The sequence below is a fragment of the Salvelinus fontinalis genome, chromosome 5 (genome assembly GCF_029448725.1).
Source record: "Salvelinus fontinalis isolate EN_2023a chromosome 5, ASM2944872v1, whole genome shotgun sequence".
In the NCBI taxonomy this organism is placed as follows: Eukaryota; Metazoa; Chordata; class Actinopteri; order Salmoniformes; family Salmonidae; genus Salvelinus; species Salvelinus fontinalis.
In genome coordinates, this window is record NC_074669.1 from 29783725 (window position 1) to 29803089 (window position 19365).

The 19365-nt window shown below is 41.0% G+C and overlaps 1 protein-coding gene across 4 annotated transcripts in view; it reads left to right on the forward strand.

Moving 5' to 3' along the window:
* The first annotated feature begins 11697 nt into the window (after window positions 1-11697).
* The window catches only part of LOC129855458 (pre-B-cell leukemia transcription factor 1), a 93018-nt gene continuing 85350 nt past the window's right edge, over window positions 11698-19365 (forward strand). The window contains exons 1-2 of one of the 4 annotated variants that reach the window (XM_055923128.1): window positions 11698-12497; window positions 13832-13905. In XM_055923128.1, the coding sequence (XP_055779103.1) occupies window positions 12313-12497; window positions 13832-13905 (259 nt within the window). In that variant the 5' untranslated portion in view covers window positions 11698-12312. The remainder of the gene's footprint in view (window positions 12498-13831; window positions 13906-19365) is intronic. The other 3 variants (XM_055923129.1, XM_055923126.1, XM_055923127.1) reach the window with 3 other exon arrangements.

Below are 19365 nucleotides of genomic sequence, written 5' to 3' on the forward strand. Positions count from 1 at the left end.
ACCGGCCACTTACTTCATCAATTGCCTTCATAATTTTAAAAGCCTTTTTTATGTTGTTGTTTTTCCTCTCGTATAGTAAATGGTGCCATAATTTAACATTTTTAACGCATGTTAATGTGTTGTTTAACCTTCTAGCAACAATCAGGCGTCTCTAAAAGGTTAACCTTGAACGTGAGCCAGTGCAGGCAGCGGTACAATAATGCGTCAATCTTTGAAAAACATCTCTGTCTAATGGATTGGTGGTTGATTGCCCGGCCCCATCTCGAGGTAGATGCCGTATATATTGGATAGGCATTAAAACCAGCATTTCTCAATTTTCTCCCTGCCACCCCTCAGGGTCAATGGATCGCTGGGGAGAAGAAAGGCTGAGTCAGCTGTACTGTTCTGTTGCCTCTGAATTTATCTCCGGGTTAGATTAGAGCTTCATTTAAGGCTCCACCACTCTACTACCACCACAGGCGGGAAATTAACATTTTTTTTTTTAACTAAGAGACATTTTGCAAAGTTTGGGATGCATGCAAGCAGCGTTAATATGTGCGTCAAATGGAGCTCAAGTCGACATATTATTTCATTAAAGGTCTTTCTACAGGGAAAGGGGGATACCTAGTCAGTTGTACAACTGAATGCATTCAACTGAAATGTGTCTTCCGCATTTAACCCAACCCCTTTGTGATATAGATTACGTTCTATTGCTTAAGTCAACAACAAAAAATAGTAGCTACCATACAAAAAAAGATATCCTTTGAGTCTATCAGCAACATGAATGCTATGTGTTGCTGGAAGCTACAGAATGTGAATGGACGCTATGTCACACATACTTTGTGCAAAGCCTTCTCTGCAACTGGGGAAACACTATCAACACTGCAAATAAACAACGTCATGATGTATGTGACTGGCAGCTTGTACAGACACCCTCAGACTTCAATGGCTAAACGAAAGAAAGTAAAGGCTCTCCTAAAGGCTCTATAACTGGTTTCTAATGGTACATAACAACACATACAGTATCTGACAGAGAATGTCTCTCAATGGTTAAGCTATTAGAAGTCACAATGATGACCCATTTCAGCTACGTTAACAAGCTTTAACCACCAAGCCACAGCATCAATCGTCCATCCCCAGGTTTCCTGGTGTGTTCCACAGCTCGTTCACTCATACAGTTGTCTGTCTTCATCCTAGACTATTTACTGAGACCCAAATGGCACCATAAAGTGCACTTTATATGGAATAGGGTGCCATTTGGGACACAGGTTGTGTGTAGCAGGGGCCTCTAAGCTGTGAAAGGTACATGTGAGATGCCTGTGATACACTACTGTGACAGTGGTTGAGCTGGTTGAGAAATGGGGCCTGTCGTGTTCTGGAGCCCCTGTCCAAATACAGTTCCCTTTTGTTCCATGATGTATCGATCCTTTCAGACCTCCCTTCCCCAATGTACTCCACACTCTGGTTCTCTCTCTCTCTCTCATACTCTCACTCTGCTCCAATACCAGCTTCTGTCGTGTCTCCCATTTTAGACCTCCCTTATATACTCCTCTCGTTCTCGCTCATTCTCTCTCTTGTTCTCTCACTCCGTGCCAACCCGTTTTTAAATTCCTCCTTCATTTTCATTCACAGTTCACACCTCAGCAGCCTTCCCCACAAAACAGACCCCACGTGGCTTAACTTCCTCAACGGGAGATCCCCTGCTTCCTTTGTTTTTCTGCTCCACTATGTGACCGATGGGCTGTATGTCCCAAGACTCCTGGCAGTATGGTTGTGGAATGGTGGGTCTTTTTGCTTTTATCAAAAGCAATTAATGCACAGAAACTATTACATAACAGAAAGGTGAATCTAGTTGTCCTGATCACTCATAGGCTACAGTTTTTATATTTGTTTTGTGTGATGTCCAATATTAGTCTCTGGTGACAGACTGTTAGATTTGTTTCTGGGTTCCAGTATTTGTCCGATATCTATAGTTCTATCTTGAACATACAGTAGTTTCAGTACCTGCAGGGATATAGATCTGTCTCCCCGATACTGACTGTAGATGACACTGTTCCTATTTCTTGTTATCATTGATGGATGAATTACTCCATTATTTGCTCATCGATTGATAGGCTCAGCCCCATCCCTGTCTTGTAAAAGAATGTACCATGTGCCAATGTATATATATCTGTTACTGCCTCAGGGGAGGGTTAGGGGAGGGCAGACATCAATGTGTTCACCTCGTCATCTATTGTTTTGAGGAAGAAGGACAGTATGTTATGTTTTTCTGTAGTCAACTCCAGACAAGAAAAGTCAAACGTCAGAAAGATGAAGAAGATGACTTTGAGAGTCAGCCGTCCGTCGTCTTAGTTAACTTAGAAGCAGTGAATAGATGAGGCCTCATTCTCACACTGTGTCACACGGACTCTCTCTCTCCTATCCCATGTCAATAGAAGGACCGATCAGTCTGAAGAATTGCAAAGTGACTGTTCTGCAGTGCTGTCTGATAAAATGTTCTTCCATACTTTGGGTGAGATCTCAATCCTTGTATTTCCTTTTTCACCTTACAATATCCTACATGGCATGCCAAAATAATCAAAGACAAACATGAATATGCAGGGAAGGGAAGTCCTAAAGCCTTTCGGAGTGAGACAGAGAGATGTATCTACATAACCTCATCACATGAGTTGACCTGAAGCCAAGAGTAGAGGGGAAAGAGCAGCACTGTGTCTCAGCTACTATGCACTAGGCCAGGGTTTCCCAACTGCCGGTCCGTGGGTGGTTTTATTTGCCCCACGCATAATAGAGAGACAAATGATCATATACAAATGTAAGCAAGGTTTAAAATGATTATGTTTTAGTCAAATATTATTATTACGATCAATTTGTAATTATGTTCTAGCCCCTCGACCATCTGCTCCAGAATCTAGTTGATGAGCCCTGCACTAGGCACTAGCTTGGGGACCTACACTACACTAGCTTGGGGAACTACACTACACTAGCTAGGGGAACTACACTACACTAGCTAGGGGAACTAGGGCAGCAGGTAGCCTAGTGTTTAGGGCATTGGGATAGTAATCGAAAGGTTGCTGGTTCGAATGCCCAAGCTGACAAAGTGAAAAATCTGTCGATGTTCTCTTGAGCAACCCTAATTTGTTCCAGGAGCACTTTACTACTATGGCTGACCCTGTTAAAAAAACACATTTCACTGCACCTATACGTTATATGTGACAATAAAATGATTGAACTTACACTGCAGCACTGTGAGCTCCCATTTACTTCAGCCATATCTGAGCCTAACAAACAGGGGTGAGCACGGCACACACACAGTATGTGGCTGATAATGGTAGAGAGTGTGTTTGCTGTTGCATTGGGTTGTCTCCCTGGCGTGATTAACATTGAGGCTCTTTCATAGACGAGAAACGTGATATAAGGCATGTCATGAATTACTGTCTACTGAAATGCAGCGATAGTACTGGTAAAGTCAATCTTTTTCAAATGCTACCTGTCAGGTGTCTCTCTTCGTGCTTTATCAGAGAGAACTGATACCACATAATACTTTATTTGTTTAATTTCATTCATTTTATATAATTTCAGCCAGTAGTTTAAAAACTGGTGGTCACGAGCATAAATGGGTCCCTGTTTTTTTGTGTTAGAATTTCTTGTGCTTATTATCCCGAAGTGCATCTTTAAGTAGTCATGAGAGTGATACACTATAGGTAATGGTACAAGTCAAATAAATCTACAGAATGCAAATTTAATTTCATAGAGTCTTTGGATTACACTTTCTACATAGAACATATATTCTGTTATGTTCTTCTAAACACAATCTAGAGATAAAAAGTAAACTCTCTTGCAAAAGAGATTTAAAAAAAATATGTTATCGACAGAAGAAGCAAAGCAAAGCCACTGAAGTTCTACATGTACTTGTGAGGGGCTAGGGTTGCTGCTCCCCCCATGGTGTTATATTTGACAGGACTGTTAGAAGCTGCTGCCGTCGTAACTTATAATAATTGGGATTATATTACAGAGAATCATATTAGCCAGGGCAATATTGTCTCATATGAAATGAACAAATACATTGCAAAGACAATCCTTATTATACAACTGATCACTGCTGCAATTAATGTCGCCATTTTGGTTTATTAGCATTTTTTATTGTATTTCAATTGGTTTGTGCATGAATGATCACGTGTTCTTCCTTATGGTTTCGAGATTGTGGTTTTACCTATACTACCGTTCAAAAGTTTGGGGTCACTTAGAAATGTCCTTGTTTTTTAAAGATAAGCACATTTTTTGGTCCATTAAAATAACATTACAACACCAGTTTCAACGTCAACAGTGAAGAAGCGACTCCGGGACGCGGGCCTTCCAGGCAGAGTTGCAAAGAAAAAGCCATATCTCAGACTGGCCAATAAAAATAAAAGATTAAGATGTGGAAAAGAACACAGACACTGGACAGAGGAACTCTGCCTAGAAGGCCAGCATCCCGGAGTTGCCTCTTCACTGTTGACGTTGAGACTGGTATTTTGCGGGTACTATTTAATGAAGCTGCCAGTTGAGGACTTGTGAGGCGCCTGTTTCTCAATCTAGACACTCTAATGTACTTGTCCTCTTGCTCAGTTGTGCACCGGGGCCTCCAACTCCTCTTTCTATTCTGGTTAGAGCCTATTTGCGCTTTTCTGTGAAGGGAGTAGTACACAGTGTTGTACGAGATCTTCAGTTTCTTGGCAATTTCTCGCATGGAATAGCCTTCATTTCTCAGAACAAGAATAGATGGCCGAGTTTCGGAAGAAATGGTTTGGACAACAATGGAGGCCAAAATTGGGCAGAGAGTAAGAGGGGTGAGAACTAGAGGAGGACGAGGAGGAGGAAGAGGAGGACAAAGAGGTGAAGAAATAAGAGGAGGAAGAGGTGAAGTAGGACGGGGGAGAAGGAGAGGACGGGGAAGAGGAAGAGGAAGGCGAGTCAGGAACACAATAACTGATGAAGTCAGAGCTACTGTGGTTGATCATGTTGTCAACCATGGGATGAGCATGAGGGGGGCAACAGGTTCAACCAAATCTGAGCCGCTATACTGTTGCAGGTATCAACCGGATATTTCGAAATGAGAACTGGCAAGCAACTGTAAGTGCTGTAGTCTTACTGGTACAGTAATGTGCTTACTGGTATGTACTGTACTTTCATAATGAGAAGGATATATCACTAAAACCATTCAAATGTTTTTACACAACTGCAAGAAAACCAGTATCTGGTGGAAGAGGTCGACTGTTCACCCCAGAGCAGGAGACCCACATTGTAAATATGGTCATTGCAAATAATTGCATCAGACTCAGAGACCTGCAGGCCCACATAATGGCAGATAACACCATGTTCCAAAACGTCTACAGAGTGAGTCTCTCTGCACTGAGTCGTCTACTGAAACGCAAAAGAATTAGGATGAAGCAGCTGTACAGATTCCCTTTCAAAAGAAACTCAGACTGTGTAAAACAATTGAGATGTGAATATGTGCAGGTAAGCTATACTATCCTATCATTGGTACTGGATCTGGAAGTGTCTGGTGCTACATCATATTGACTGATCCCTGTCTTTTCATACTGTGCTACATTGTTTTGTCTTGTCTCTTTCTGAGAGTCATGGAGCTAGAAGCAGATGCAGTGCATCATGAGCTAATATATGTGGACGAGGCAGGTTTCAACCTTGCAAAAACAGCAGAAATATCATCAGACACCGTGTCATCATCAAAGTCCCGGGACAACACGGTGGCAACATAACAATGTATTAGTAAAAACGGCGTCCTTCACCATCATGCCATCCTAGACCCATACAACACTGCACACATTATCAAATTTCTGGACACCCTCCACAACAGACTAATCTCTAATGACCAGGGGCCAGAGCAGCCCAGCTATGTTATCATCTGAGACAATGTTAGTTTCTACCGGGCTGCTGCGGTTCGCAATTGGTTCACAGGTCACCCACTTTTCATCGCACTCAATCTCCCCCATACTCTCTGTTCTTGAATCCTATTGAAGAATTCTTCTCTGCATGACGTTGGAAGGTGTATGATCGCCAGCCCCACGAACGCATGCCCCTTCTACAGGCAATGGAGGAGGCTTGTGGAGACATGGATCAGGGGTCATGCCAGGCCTGGATACGGCACTCCAGGCGATACTTCCCACGCTGCCTAGCTCAAGACAACATCGCATGTGATGTGGATGAAGTCTTATGGACAGACCCACAAAGAAGAAGAGATGTAGCCTCATTTTCTTCTGTTCTATTTTTTCTAGTCAAATGTTTTTGTTTTCTTCTACTGCACTGTTGTTTGAGGAGTGGTAGAACATTTTGAGAGAAATAATATCTAACTTTTTCCCCTTATTTGTATTGACAGTGTGTTACATTCGGTATACACATCCGTACTTTACACATTCGGATACCTTTGTGTATGTGTGTTTACTACATGTATGACAAAACCTTATTGCAAACAGCCATTCCCTGCACACAGAAAAAAATAATTTATACTATCAGTATGTAGTTGGTGCTTTGTGTGCTTATTCAAATGATGGTTTGTGTGTACTGTATTGACGCAACAACACCATTTATTTAAAGAGTTTAAAGAGTTTTTCAATAATTTTTGCTTTTGCAAGAGATGTATAATGTTTTGCTGGTTTGAGTGTGTAGAGTTTTGTAAAAATAGCCTATAGTTTCAAAGATAGCGCCTAAGCACTCAGAAAAAACTGTAAATAAGAATGTATTATTGGTTAATGTGTCTTGTGGCCATGCATAGAACAGAATAGAATAACATCAGCATATGTTTAGCTAGCTAAATGTCTTGGCTGATAAGAGAGCTCGGCAGATGTTACTTAGTGTAAGGATGTCTGGTGCTGCAACAACATACACCCCCTCAGGTATTCTCATTTTTCTCTCACTTAGCAGATGGCAGGAAAACTTGCTACACTTACCCCTTCTACATCATACATATTCTGACTTCTATTTACATAGCCACTGACTCAGAGGCAGCTGAGGCGAGTATGAGTGAGAGTGTGTGTGTGTGTGTGTGTGTGTGTGTGTGTGTGTGTGTGTGTGTGTGTGTGTGTGTGTGTGTGTGTGTGTGTGTGTGTGTGTGTGTGTGTGTGTGTGTGTGTGTGTGTGTGTGTGTGTGTGTGTGTGTGTGTGTGTGCGTGCGTGCGTGTGCGTGCGTGCGTGCGAGCGTGTGTGTGTGTGTGTGGTTGTTTGTGTGTTGTGTGTGCACACAGCAAGAGACAGTACCAAGCTCAAGGATACAACTGCAGCTTGCTGGCTTCACCTGGGACTGTGGGAGAAGAGAGTCTGACATGTCACTGTCAGTACAGCTCAAACTTGATATGCTAAACAGCTGTATTCCAATGGGCTCAGCTCATTTGTATATTTTTGATTGTACTGTATATGTTATTCTTGTTATAAAAACAACCCCCTGACCCGATGATAGTCAAGAAAAATACATGACACAGCACATTCAGCTTAGAACACGGTTGGGTTCTAGGGAACATGTCGGATTTGATTGAAAAATTAAGTGGTTTGTTACTCTAGACAATTTTCGCCTACCTGAGTATTCTATTCCATTCTATTCAATTCCTAAAAATCGGACTTTTTAACCTGAGTGCAAATCTAGCTTTCTGAATAGTACAGCATTGTTCATACTTTACTTCCACACTAGAGAGCTTTGGCTCTCCCCCTAGCATTCTCCCTTAGCTGTGTATGCCCACTACAGCAGCAGGAGGAGTGGTACTAAAGGACTGAGGGCTGTGCTGTGAGTTGCGTCCCAAATGGCCCCCATTCCCCATAGGGCTCTGGTCAAAAGTAGTGTACTATATAGGGAATAGGGTGTCATTTGGGACAAAGCCCTGTGCTGTGCAGCCTGGGCCTTAAGGGCACTTTTCAGCCTGGCCAGACGCACGCGGGCCTTACTGCTTGGCTGCGCACCATGGGTCACCGGCTTACATTAGGAGCACCCAGCCAAACCCAGCCATGCGGGGCCCTCCAACATACAGACAGCACTGTAGACCTACCTACCTGAAATACTAACAAACAATGTGAGAGCAGTGTGTAGTCTCAGTGCACCAAAATTCAAGTGTAAATTTGCACAGATACAAGCATGGTTATAGGCTATTCTAAATAAAATGTTACATTGTATCAAATGAAATACGAATAACATATGGTAATGTTGTTATTAAAATGTTGCCTCCAATGTATTTCAGTGTGATCATTCTACTTAGTAGGTGGATTCTTCTTTTCTGGTGTTAATCTTTAAATAAGTAGGCCTGCCTTATCTATCTAATCATTTTCCTAAATGAAGGGGATTGTCAATTGTTTTGATTCATGTAGGCTACCTTGGCAACAGGCAGGGGAAATGAAATGGACTGGTGTGGAGAGAAAATGGGGACACGTCTGTGGTCAGAGGGGAAAAATACAGCAGACCTCTTGTGTCAGCCACTATTATTTATTTGTAGTTCAGGTTCTATCCATCACATGGTTGCCACTCTGAACAGCCTAGTCTCATAGGCTAGACGTAACATAGCAAAAGTATATCCAGGACACTCGAATTAGCATGACATGTTACATTTGGTATGGTTACATAAGACTTAAGATTACTTAAGTCAAAAATTAAAGGAGGTTGGTTGGTCGGGTGTATAACGAGAAAGTCTAGTAACCGAAAGGTTGTGTGTTGGAATCTCATCACGGAGAACTTTAGCATTTTAGAAACTTCATAACGACTTACTACTTTTTTAGCTACTTTGCAACTACATAGCATGTTAGCTAAACCTTCACTTAACCTAAAACGTTTCACACGCGAGTCCAAATATCTCTAACGGTCGCCCCAGCGTAAGTTGTTTTATGCACGTGAAGTAAGAATGCACTCACTGTCCAAAATGTGATTGTTACGCAACAGGACAGTTAACACGGGCTACCTATTAATTATCTATAGGCTATGTTTCAACTTGTCAATTTACAATTATTTTCAAACAAGTTGTATTTTCTAACAACAGTTTGAATTGAGGTGTGTTCTGCCTCCTCATTAATTCACATAGAAGTATCCCGTTTCAGTGTTGAGGACAATTTATGTTTGAGGCTTTACTGAGTTAGACAAACTTCCCTCTTCTAGAAGAGCCCTTTCCCATTTTTTCTGCACATCAAGTATGCAGACATTTGCGCAGTCTTGCACGAACTGGCACATTTTCTGGCTGACGCTCACATTGTTGCATTGTTGTTTTTTTTACAAATAAAAGCTTTGGACATGTGTGCGTTCCTATCAAAATAAGTGCCTTATTTTCTGTATATCGTGTTGTCGTTTGTACTGTAGCATAAAGTATGTATGTATGTATGTATGTATGCATGTATGTATGTATGCATGCATGCATGTATGTATGTATGTATGTATGTATGTATGTATGTATGTATGTATGTATGTATGTATGTATGAATGTATGTATGGAGCATAATGTATTTATAGTTTTATTCACATTTTCAAGTACTGGTGACAAATAATGCATTCTGAATATTGCATAGATTGGAATGGACACCTATGATGTGTGTAAAATACTTTTGGGGTATTTTGTTGCACTGATTATAATGAGCTAATGCTAAGCTATTTGCCAGCTATGTGTAGCACCATGTTTATTGACATGATACAATGAATTCTGGGTGTCACTTAAACATATGTCAGACCAAAGATGTTATAATGAGGTGAAGGAATGGTTCACTTATCTTTTGAGTAAACTTCCGGAAGTGAATGAAGGAAAGAGAAGTATTGTAGACGACACAACCCCCTTCAACATGCATACTGCAAACTGACCAAACTCATCTTGTCTCATCATATTATATTTGGTTGAAGCGAAAAAAAACATGGCGGTGCGCACAAACTACCATTGTCAGATTACTTTTGATTTTTTAGAAAGTGTTTATTTCGATCAATGTTGAGCTCACCCGTGATGTTATGAATTATAAATATGAATTGCTATTAGATATTTCATATTGTGGTTTCTGTCAGACCAGGGTTCTCTAAATATGACCGCTTATGTTACGGCAATCTTTCTTCAGTTAGCGCTAGGCCTAATGTAGCCTACATTTTCCAGTTTGGATGATTGTGTATGCTGTAGCTACTTCTGTGAATGTCTGAACATTCCCAGCTAGCACAGTGGATCTGGGGCAATTCCGGCTGAGAGTCGGGGCACTCGGCTGAGAGTCAGACTCGGCCGACTCATGTGGCCCGAGTCTGGGCCGCCTTAGGCAGTATTACTTATGGCTAGGATGCGGGGATTGAGTTCGGGCTGATTTCGGTGTGAGTTATCTGGCCCAAATGTATTACTTGGGGCTCGGAACAATTCCAGAGTGAGTTATCTGGCCCAAATGTATTACTAGGGTCCCGGGCCGATTGGGGCTACTCTCTGGTAGATGATTACACGGACCGCTTTATATAACATTTCACCCCCCCCCCCCACATTTTCTCATTGTTTCTGTGATCAAAAAATACAATTAACATTTAAATTCAATTCTTTAAGAGTCCTGTTTAAGTAGTATTTTAGTATTTTGATACTTCGTACAAGGCAATTGATAAACATTCAAAACTTTGTGGATGGAGCCTCCCGAGTGGCGCAGCCGTCTAAGACACTGCATCGCGGTGCAAACTGCGTTGCTACAGATGCTAGTGTGATACCCATGTCGGCAGCGACCCGGGAAAACCATGAGGCGATGCACAATTGGCCCAGCGTCATCGAGTAAGGTCAAGGTTTGGCCGGACGGGATGTCCTTGTCCCATCGCATAGCAACTCCTGTGGCGGGCCAGGAGCATTCAGGCTGACACGGTCACCAGGTGTACAGTGTTTCCATTTTTTGGGGGGGTGGATGGGTATAATTTGTATGCATAAAATGTATAATAGCAATATTTACAATTTCTAAATCTGGTTATTTGTCTATTTTGTATACATTTATTTACATTTGCATCTGGCTGCTTCTGGGGGGATTCTGGTAAGATGCTGGCAAAGTCGACTGAATTCCTGTAGACGGAAACGGCCCGATGTACTTGGGCCGATTCTGGGCAGTCATTCATTTTGATCCCGGGCCGAGTCTGACACCCAATTCCGGGCCGATTCAATCAATTCCGGCCCCCTGGAATAGAGCTGCTTCTGGGCCGATTCCTCATTGCTAGCTGGGTTGCATCCAAAAATAAACTGGTCATATTCAGGACATAACTTTGTAAGGACTGTGATTGTGCAAAATGTTTCTGTGTGGCTAGCTTAAATGCTCACTGCTGCGTCAATCGAAACTGGAAGTTCTAAAAAAGCATTTTAATCATACCCGGTTTGAGCGTAAGCTGCAGGGACCACTGTAGAAGGATCACACCCGTTTGTTGGTACATGTGAAAAGGTTAACCCTTTTAGCTAACCCTTCCCCTAACCTTAATCTTTTAACCTAACTCCTAACCTTAACCCTAACCCTTAACCATAACCCCTAGCCTAGCTAACATTAGCCGGCTAGCAAACGTGTTCCACCTAGCCACCTAGCTAATGTTAGACACAACAAATTGGAGATCATAACATATCATGCGTTTTGGAAATTCACAACACTTTGTAGGATTTGCAATGCGTAACAAATCATACGATATTACATATCTTGGTTTAACGTACATAATAATACGAAATGCTCTGAAACCAGGTTGCTCCCAGTGCTTGCATGTGGCAACATCTGTGGCAACATCTCCTGCATCCCTCCTTCACACAGCGCTATGATTGAAGTTTCACGAGAGGCACCTCAAGGTGGGGCTAAATGGTCTCTATTCCCAATAATTTCGCGTAGGCGGAGTCTCACTTTCATACTCTAGCTATGTGCTGCCTTTCAGTGACTACCGTGCCGTACTGTAGGCTACTCAGCAAAAGCAAGCGGATGGAATAAGTCGAAATAGCTTGCACTTCAGGTTTCCAAAACCCTCCTTCGATACCGCCCAGTCTCGTAGAAAAAGTGATTGTGTTTCGGGAAGACACAGGCTCTGACACATGAAAGGAAGACGCATACAGATTCCAATGTTGTAGTTGAAGACAGTTTATCTTTTCCACGCACAGTCTGATCTGCTAAAGGGAGTATTTCATATCAGGTTTCACGTTCAGTTCTGACCAGCTGGGAGAGCAGAGAGAGGGAGAGAGAGGGCTTGTTTCTCTTCCCCTCCGACTCTGGGTCTTGGAACTCAGGAGCGCAGGAAAGCGAACCACGGCGTGGAACCCTAAACCTGTGTAGGCAAGATAAAACGTCCGTCGGAATTTGTTAAGGATTCTCTTTTGCGAGATTGACACATAGGTGAGAGCAAATAGATCGTAAGAGATGGACGAGCAGCCGCGGTTGATGCACTCTCATGCGGGAGTAGGGATGGCAGGGCATCCCGGCTTGTCTCAACATATGGAAGGCACGGGAGGGACGGACGGCGATGGGAGAAAACAGGACATTGGAGACATTTTACAGCAAATAATGACCATCACAGATCAAAGTCTGGACGAAGCTCAAGCTAGGTAAGGTGCTCGGGACCTACCTGGTCAAAATGTACAGCGAATCGTTATGGCAAACTACTCTATGCATTCAATAACGATGGATAATAAGACATTTCAAGAAAGTCAGATTTCTAGTGAAAAATATTATATTGATGAATTGAAAATAATTCGGGTTTCGCGCCCAACAGCCTACAATAATGATAAGCGGCCAAGCGGGCATTTGGAAAAATTATGACATCCTAAGTGCACCAGTTACTAAATGTACACTTTGAAGTTCTATTATTATTAATATTTAGAAAACAGATAATTTTTCTCCTGACTTTCCAGAAATTATACACAGTAAAATTGCAGCAGTTTAGTCTACAGGCTGCAACTATAGATTCAAAGTGTTTTCACACTACTGACAAATCAATAAAGACTCGCAAATTTGACATCTCAAGTTTGTGCATGCGATTCGTCATCAAAATAACAAGCATCACATTGATTGACAACATCATCATTTTGATGAACTTTTGTGCAAACACAGCTCTCTCTGTCACTCCAGGCAAAATATAACTGATAAGGCATAGCCTTAAATCTAATATAAATCGGGACTAAACTATTAGGTTATCATTTGTTATTTACATGGTAAATACAATGGGCTATTGATAGTAATTGCAGAAAATAATTTGCATTCTGTTATTACATATTTTGTTGACTCAGACGCTAAAGAGAAGTGCTCAGACGGGCACGGTGCGCGTGTTTCGCCTACATCGTCGAGAACGAGGAGCAGAGAGGAATCTGTTAAAATGCTATTAAACTCTTTGGACAACCTTTTCCGCTGTCGCCTGTTTCACTGCAATATACATGACTGTAATTTATACAAAGTCAACAACAAACAAGACATATAATAATTGTTGATCAAACTTTACCTTTCTAAACAACAAAAAAACATCTTCAAAGCTGTTGTATAAATTGTTGTTGGTATTGTTGCTCAATCAGTCCATAACTCAGCATGATTTTTTGCATGACATTTTTAGGCAGTAACAAGTAGCCATATATTCTAGTTTACTTTCTTTACTTGCGTCCAGTAATAATAATAATAGCATTATTAATAATAATAGGCCTATACATATTAATTTGTCATTTTTAAATAGTACATATGCAATTTTACTTTTGAAATTAAGCATGGATATAAAAAACACATCAGGCTATCAGAAAAAGGTTGATGCGATGGGCAATTGTATCACACAATTGCCAGTCTCCATAATTTGCGGCCCATGCTTCAATAAACCCGTTATAGCATACATATGTTTTTAAGATATAACACTTTTGTGATTTACGATAATTTTTTAATTGACTTTGTTTTGTTTTAGGAAACACGCCTTGAATTGCCACAGGATGAAGCCTGCTCTCTTCAACGTCTTGTGTGAAATCAAAGAAAAGACAGGTAGGCCCAATGCGTTTAATAAAGTTATCTACTGGTAAGATATTGATTGCACATCAAATATAGACATAGCCTGCACAATTTGAAGGGAAACTATTTATACTATTGGCTACAGAAGCCCACGTAAAGGGGATATATTGTATGCGCTCTGATGCGCGCATAGGACTCAGAAATGGCTTCACCGAAAGCGCGTTTTTCAATTCACAGCCATTCCTATCCACAAACTTGTTGCAGGACATGCATGATCGTTTTTCGATATGCTTTGAATTACATATGAGGTATACAAATGGTTTATTATACTTGTGTTTTTGCCTTGTGTTGTCGTGTAATCCATTTTATGCTGTTACACACTATGTAGGCCTACAGTCAGTGCTACTACATTGGAAATCCTTATCAATTATTGTGTCAAACATCTGAGCGCTAAATTACCATCTACATCATCATTTTCCCCCCTTGTGTGTTAGCTGTCAAGTCTCTCTGCTGAGTGTGTCTCATTTAATTCACTTGTGTCTGTTTTTTCATTTGTCTGTGCTGTTGTGAGAGACCTTGTCGCTAGAATAATTTCACCAAGAGCAGATGCAGTGACATTAGGCTTAGGGAGAGGCATAACATACGTCCTCTTTCCAGAATACAATCCCCTTTTCCCTTGACATTTCTGAAATTGGCACAGATAGAATTCAGCGTTGTTTAGTGTGTATATAAAGTACGGTGCCTATAGAAAGTATACACCCTCTTGAACTTTTTTCACATTTTGTTGTGTTACAAAGTGGGATTGAAATATATTTAATTGTACATTTTTGTCATTGATCTGCACAAAATACTCCATAATGTCGAAGTGAAAATAAAATTCTACAAATGTTCACACACTTATAAACATGTAATGACTAAAATATAGTTGTTGCATAAGTATTCACCCCCTTTGTTTAGGCAAGCTGAAATTAGTTCAAAAGTCAAATTTGGCTTAACAAATTACATAATAAGGTAGATGGACTCACTCTGGTTGACATCAGTGGCAGTCAGTGCCGTTTTAGATTAGGAGGCCAATTATTTTACGAGCATAGTCTTATTTCTATTACATCATATTGGATCACTGTCATTCATATTCCATTCACCCAGCTCAATGTAACACCGATAGGTTTATGTTACTATATGATACTCGAATTTGCCCTATACCCATCATGTGGTTGCTACAACCTAGCCTACAAATGAAAGTTTATAACGTAGGTGCACAGGTCCCAAACCAAATTGGATGAGTCAAGGTGATTGACAATGGGGCCGTCTGAGTGGCGCAGCGGTCTAAGGCAATGCATCGCAGTGCTTGAGGAGACCCATGAGGTGTTGCACAATCTGCCCAGCGTCGTCCGGGTTAGGGGAGGGTTTGGCCGGAAAAGATCGCCTTGTCCCATCACGCTCTACCGACTCCTGTGGCGGGCCGTGTGCATGCACGCTGACACAGACGCCAGTTGTACGGTGTTTCCTCCGACACATTGGTGCGGCTGGCTTCCAAGTTAAGCAAGCAGTGTGTCAAGAAGCAGTGCAACTTGGCAGGGTCGTGTTTCGGAGAACGCATGGCTCTCGACCTTCGCTTCTCCCGAGTCCGTATGGGAGTTGCAGCGATGGGACAAGACTGTACTACCAATTGGGGTGAAAAGGGGTAAAAAAAAAACTGCACTGACTATTTGTGATGTAAATTGAGTATATAGTATAGTTATTGGTCATAGTATGGATATAGTTTGTATGCCAAAAATTCCCGGATGTCATACATACTACATTCTCCAAAATACAAAGTATACCAACACGATTTCAGTGCTTTTAGGGCCCATAATGCAATTCTTCAGAAAATGGGCGTGGCTTCACATCGTTTTCAAATTTTGAAGAAAATGGCAGAAAATATGCAGCCGAAGTATGAGTGCGGAGACAAATTAATTGCTTTAACTAATTATGACAAAAGTTAAGAAAATGTTGAGCAATGTAATAAAGTAATGACTTTTCAAATAAGTTACCATACACGTTATGTTGGCTAACAATTTGTTTGCTACTCTATCCTTACGAACCACATAATATATCATTACAGCAGTATGTACCGATATGTTAGCTAGCTACCTAACGTTATTTAGCTACTATTACATCAACTTACCAGCATATTAACTATATGCTATCTAACTTAAATGTTTATTGACGTGATTATTCCCGTCATTCTTAGCTTAGCTGTGTGGTATAGTCGTTGTGTGTTCTCAATGGACATTCGGGTGCTTTCGTATATTCACTCTGGCTATCTACTCTGATTTCATTTCACTCTCATTCATCTGAGTGTACCAGAGCGCAGAATAACTGATGATGACTTTACAAGCGCTCAACACCCGTTGAACATGCCCGGTGTCAGTAAACGTCGGCAAAAAAGCGTAATTAAATTGTTGCCAGCAGCACAGTTACAGTCACCAACACTCTGGATCAGTGGTGTAAAGCACGTAAGAAAAATACTTTAAAGTACTACTTATTTCGTTTTTTGGGGTATCTGTACTTTACTATTTATATTTTTGGCAACTTTTACTTTTACTCCACTACATTCCTAAAGAAAAGAATGTACTTTTTACTCCACACATTTTCCCTGACACCCAAAATTACTAGTTACAATTTGACAGGAAAATGGTCCAATTCACACACTTATCAAGAGAACATCCCTGGTCATCCTTACTGCCTCTGATCTGGCAGACTCACTAAACACAAATGCTTCGTTTGTAAATTATGTCTGAGTATTGGAGTGTGCCCCTGTCTATCCATCAATTTAAAAGAAACAATTAGAAAATTGTGCCGTATGGTTTGCTTTATATAAGGAATTGGAAATGATTTATACTTTTACTTTAACTTTTGATAAGTGCATTTTAGCAAATTCATTTACTTTTGATACTTAAGTATATTTACAACCAAATACTTTTAGACTTTTACTCAAGTAGGATTTTACTGCATGACTTTCACTTTTACTTGAGTCATTTTCTATTAAGATATATTTACTTTCACTCAAGTATGACAATTTAGTACTTTTTCTACCACTGATCTGGATAACATGAAAACTGCCTTACCAGCTCTGCTAGGGCGAGTAAAATGGTCAGAGTGAGGTCATTTGTGTCTGGAAGTAGCTAGAAAGCTAGCCAACGTTAGCTTGGGTGCTTGACTACCATTGTAAGGCCAGAATGCTCGAATCAACCCTACTGCTAGGCCCGAGCATCTAGTGTGCGCTCCGAGAGCGCACCGCTAGTGTGTTTTAATCAGTTATTTGGTGACATGAATATATTTTGTATAGTTTTATCTAAAAAGGATAACTTTTTTAAATGTTTCACTATTTATATTTTTATAAAATTCACTGAGTAGGATGGTCCCCCACTTCCTCCTCTGAGGAGCCACCCCTGGTTGATCGGATTTTTGAATGACTACCCCTTCCTCTGTTCCCAATACATATAGCATCTGTAAGGTCCCTCAGTCAAGTATTGAAATTCAAACACAGAGACAACTACAAAGACCAGGGAGCTTTCAAAAGCCTTAAAGAAGGGCTGTGATTGGTAGATGGGTAAGAATAACAAATCAGACATTGAATATATATTTAAGCATGGTCAAGTTAATTATTATGCTGTGGATGATGTATTAAACCACCAAGACACATCAAAGATGCAGTCGTACTTCTGAACTGAGCTGCAGGACAGGAAGGAAACTGCTTAGGGATGTCACCATGAGGCCATTGGTGATTTTAAAACAGCTACAGAGTTCAATGGCTGTAATGGAAGAAAAATGACGATGTAGTGTCTCCACAATAATGACCTAAATGACAGAGGGAAAATAAAAATAAAAATATACAGAATATTCCAAAAAATGCTTATACTGGATGTATGCAACAAGGCACTAAAGTAATACTGCAAAAAACATGGCAAAATAGTGCACTTTTTGGCCTATATGCAAAGGCTTATCTTTGGGGCAAACTCAACACAACACATCACTGAGTAACTGCCTCCTTATGGTGAATGAAGCATGGTGGTGGCTGCATCATGTTATGGGTATGGTTGACATCAGCAAAGACTGGGGAGTTTTTTGGGATGAAAAGAAACAGAATGGAGCTAAGCGCAGGCAAAGTCCTGGAGGAAACCCTGCTTCAGTCTGCTCTACACCAGACACTGGGAGAGGATTTGACCTTTCAAGCAGGACAATAACCTACAACACAAAGCCAGATCTACACTGGAGTTGCTTACCAAGAAGACAGTGGAAGTTTCTGAGTGGCCAAGTTAAAGTTTTGACTTAAATCTGCTTGACAATCTAAGGCAAGACTTGAAAATTGCTGTCTAGCCATGATCCCCAACACCTTGACAGAGCTTGAAGAATTCTGAAAAGAATAATGGGCAAATATTGCACATTCCAGGTGTGCAAGGCTCGTATGAGACTTACCCCAGAAGATTCACAGCTGTAATCGCTGCCAGAGGTGTTTCTAGCATGTACTATATTGGGGTTATATTTTTCATTAATCGTACCAACAAAAAGAAAATCACTTTGACATTACATTTTGTGTAAATCGTTGACAAAAAAATTGCAATTAAATCCATTTGAATCCCACTTTGTAACACAATACAACGTTAATGAATACAAGGGGCCTTGTAGACTTTCTATAGGCACTGTGTCTTGTCCAATATTTTCCCTTTATAAGACATGGCGTGGAATAGGGACTCATTTAAATTTGCACTTAGATTTATTGAGATTCTATCGCTGTGTGCGTTTAATATGGAAGCATGTCCACTGTGTTTCATTGTCATTAGTGCATTAAATAAAATTGGATAGATACATAGATAGATAGACAGATAGATAGATAGGTAGATAGATAGATAGATAGATAGATAGATAGATAGATAGAGGCCACCACCTTCCACCTCCACCCTCCCACCAACCCAGTCCTTCTGCCCCATGTAGCTCACTCTCAATCTGGCCAGTGTCTCAGGAGAGCAGGGGGGCTTTTGAGGCCTGCTGGCTCTCTCTCCTTTCTCTGTTCTCTCGGTAGGGTTTTGGAGGGGGAGTGAGTGGCACAGTTATGCATAGTGTTTTACTCCCTGGCGTTTCTCTGAGTTCATCCAAAGTTCGTCTCTGCATGGAGCACAAAGTAACTTGGATCTGGTCCTGGCTGGGAGTGCTGTGCACTCTGTGCTAATTTTCTCTCAGTCTCGCTCTAAGCCGGCTACGACCCCAACAACCCAATAGCCCAGGTTTCTGTTTCTCCTGAAGGAGAATACTCTGACTCTGACCCCCTCTTCTCAGAGGAGGTTTAGTTACACATACCCACTGTGGGTGGAGAACATTGGGGTTCATTACATCAAGTGAATATAGATATATGGATGTACAAGATAGATGGTTTTGTACATCTCTACTCTTTTATATACTGTGTGAGACATTGTTTCATCTGCTCCCTAGTGTTGCTGTATAAGGTGTTAG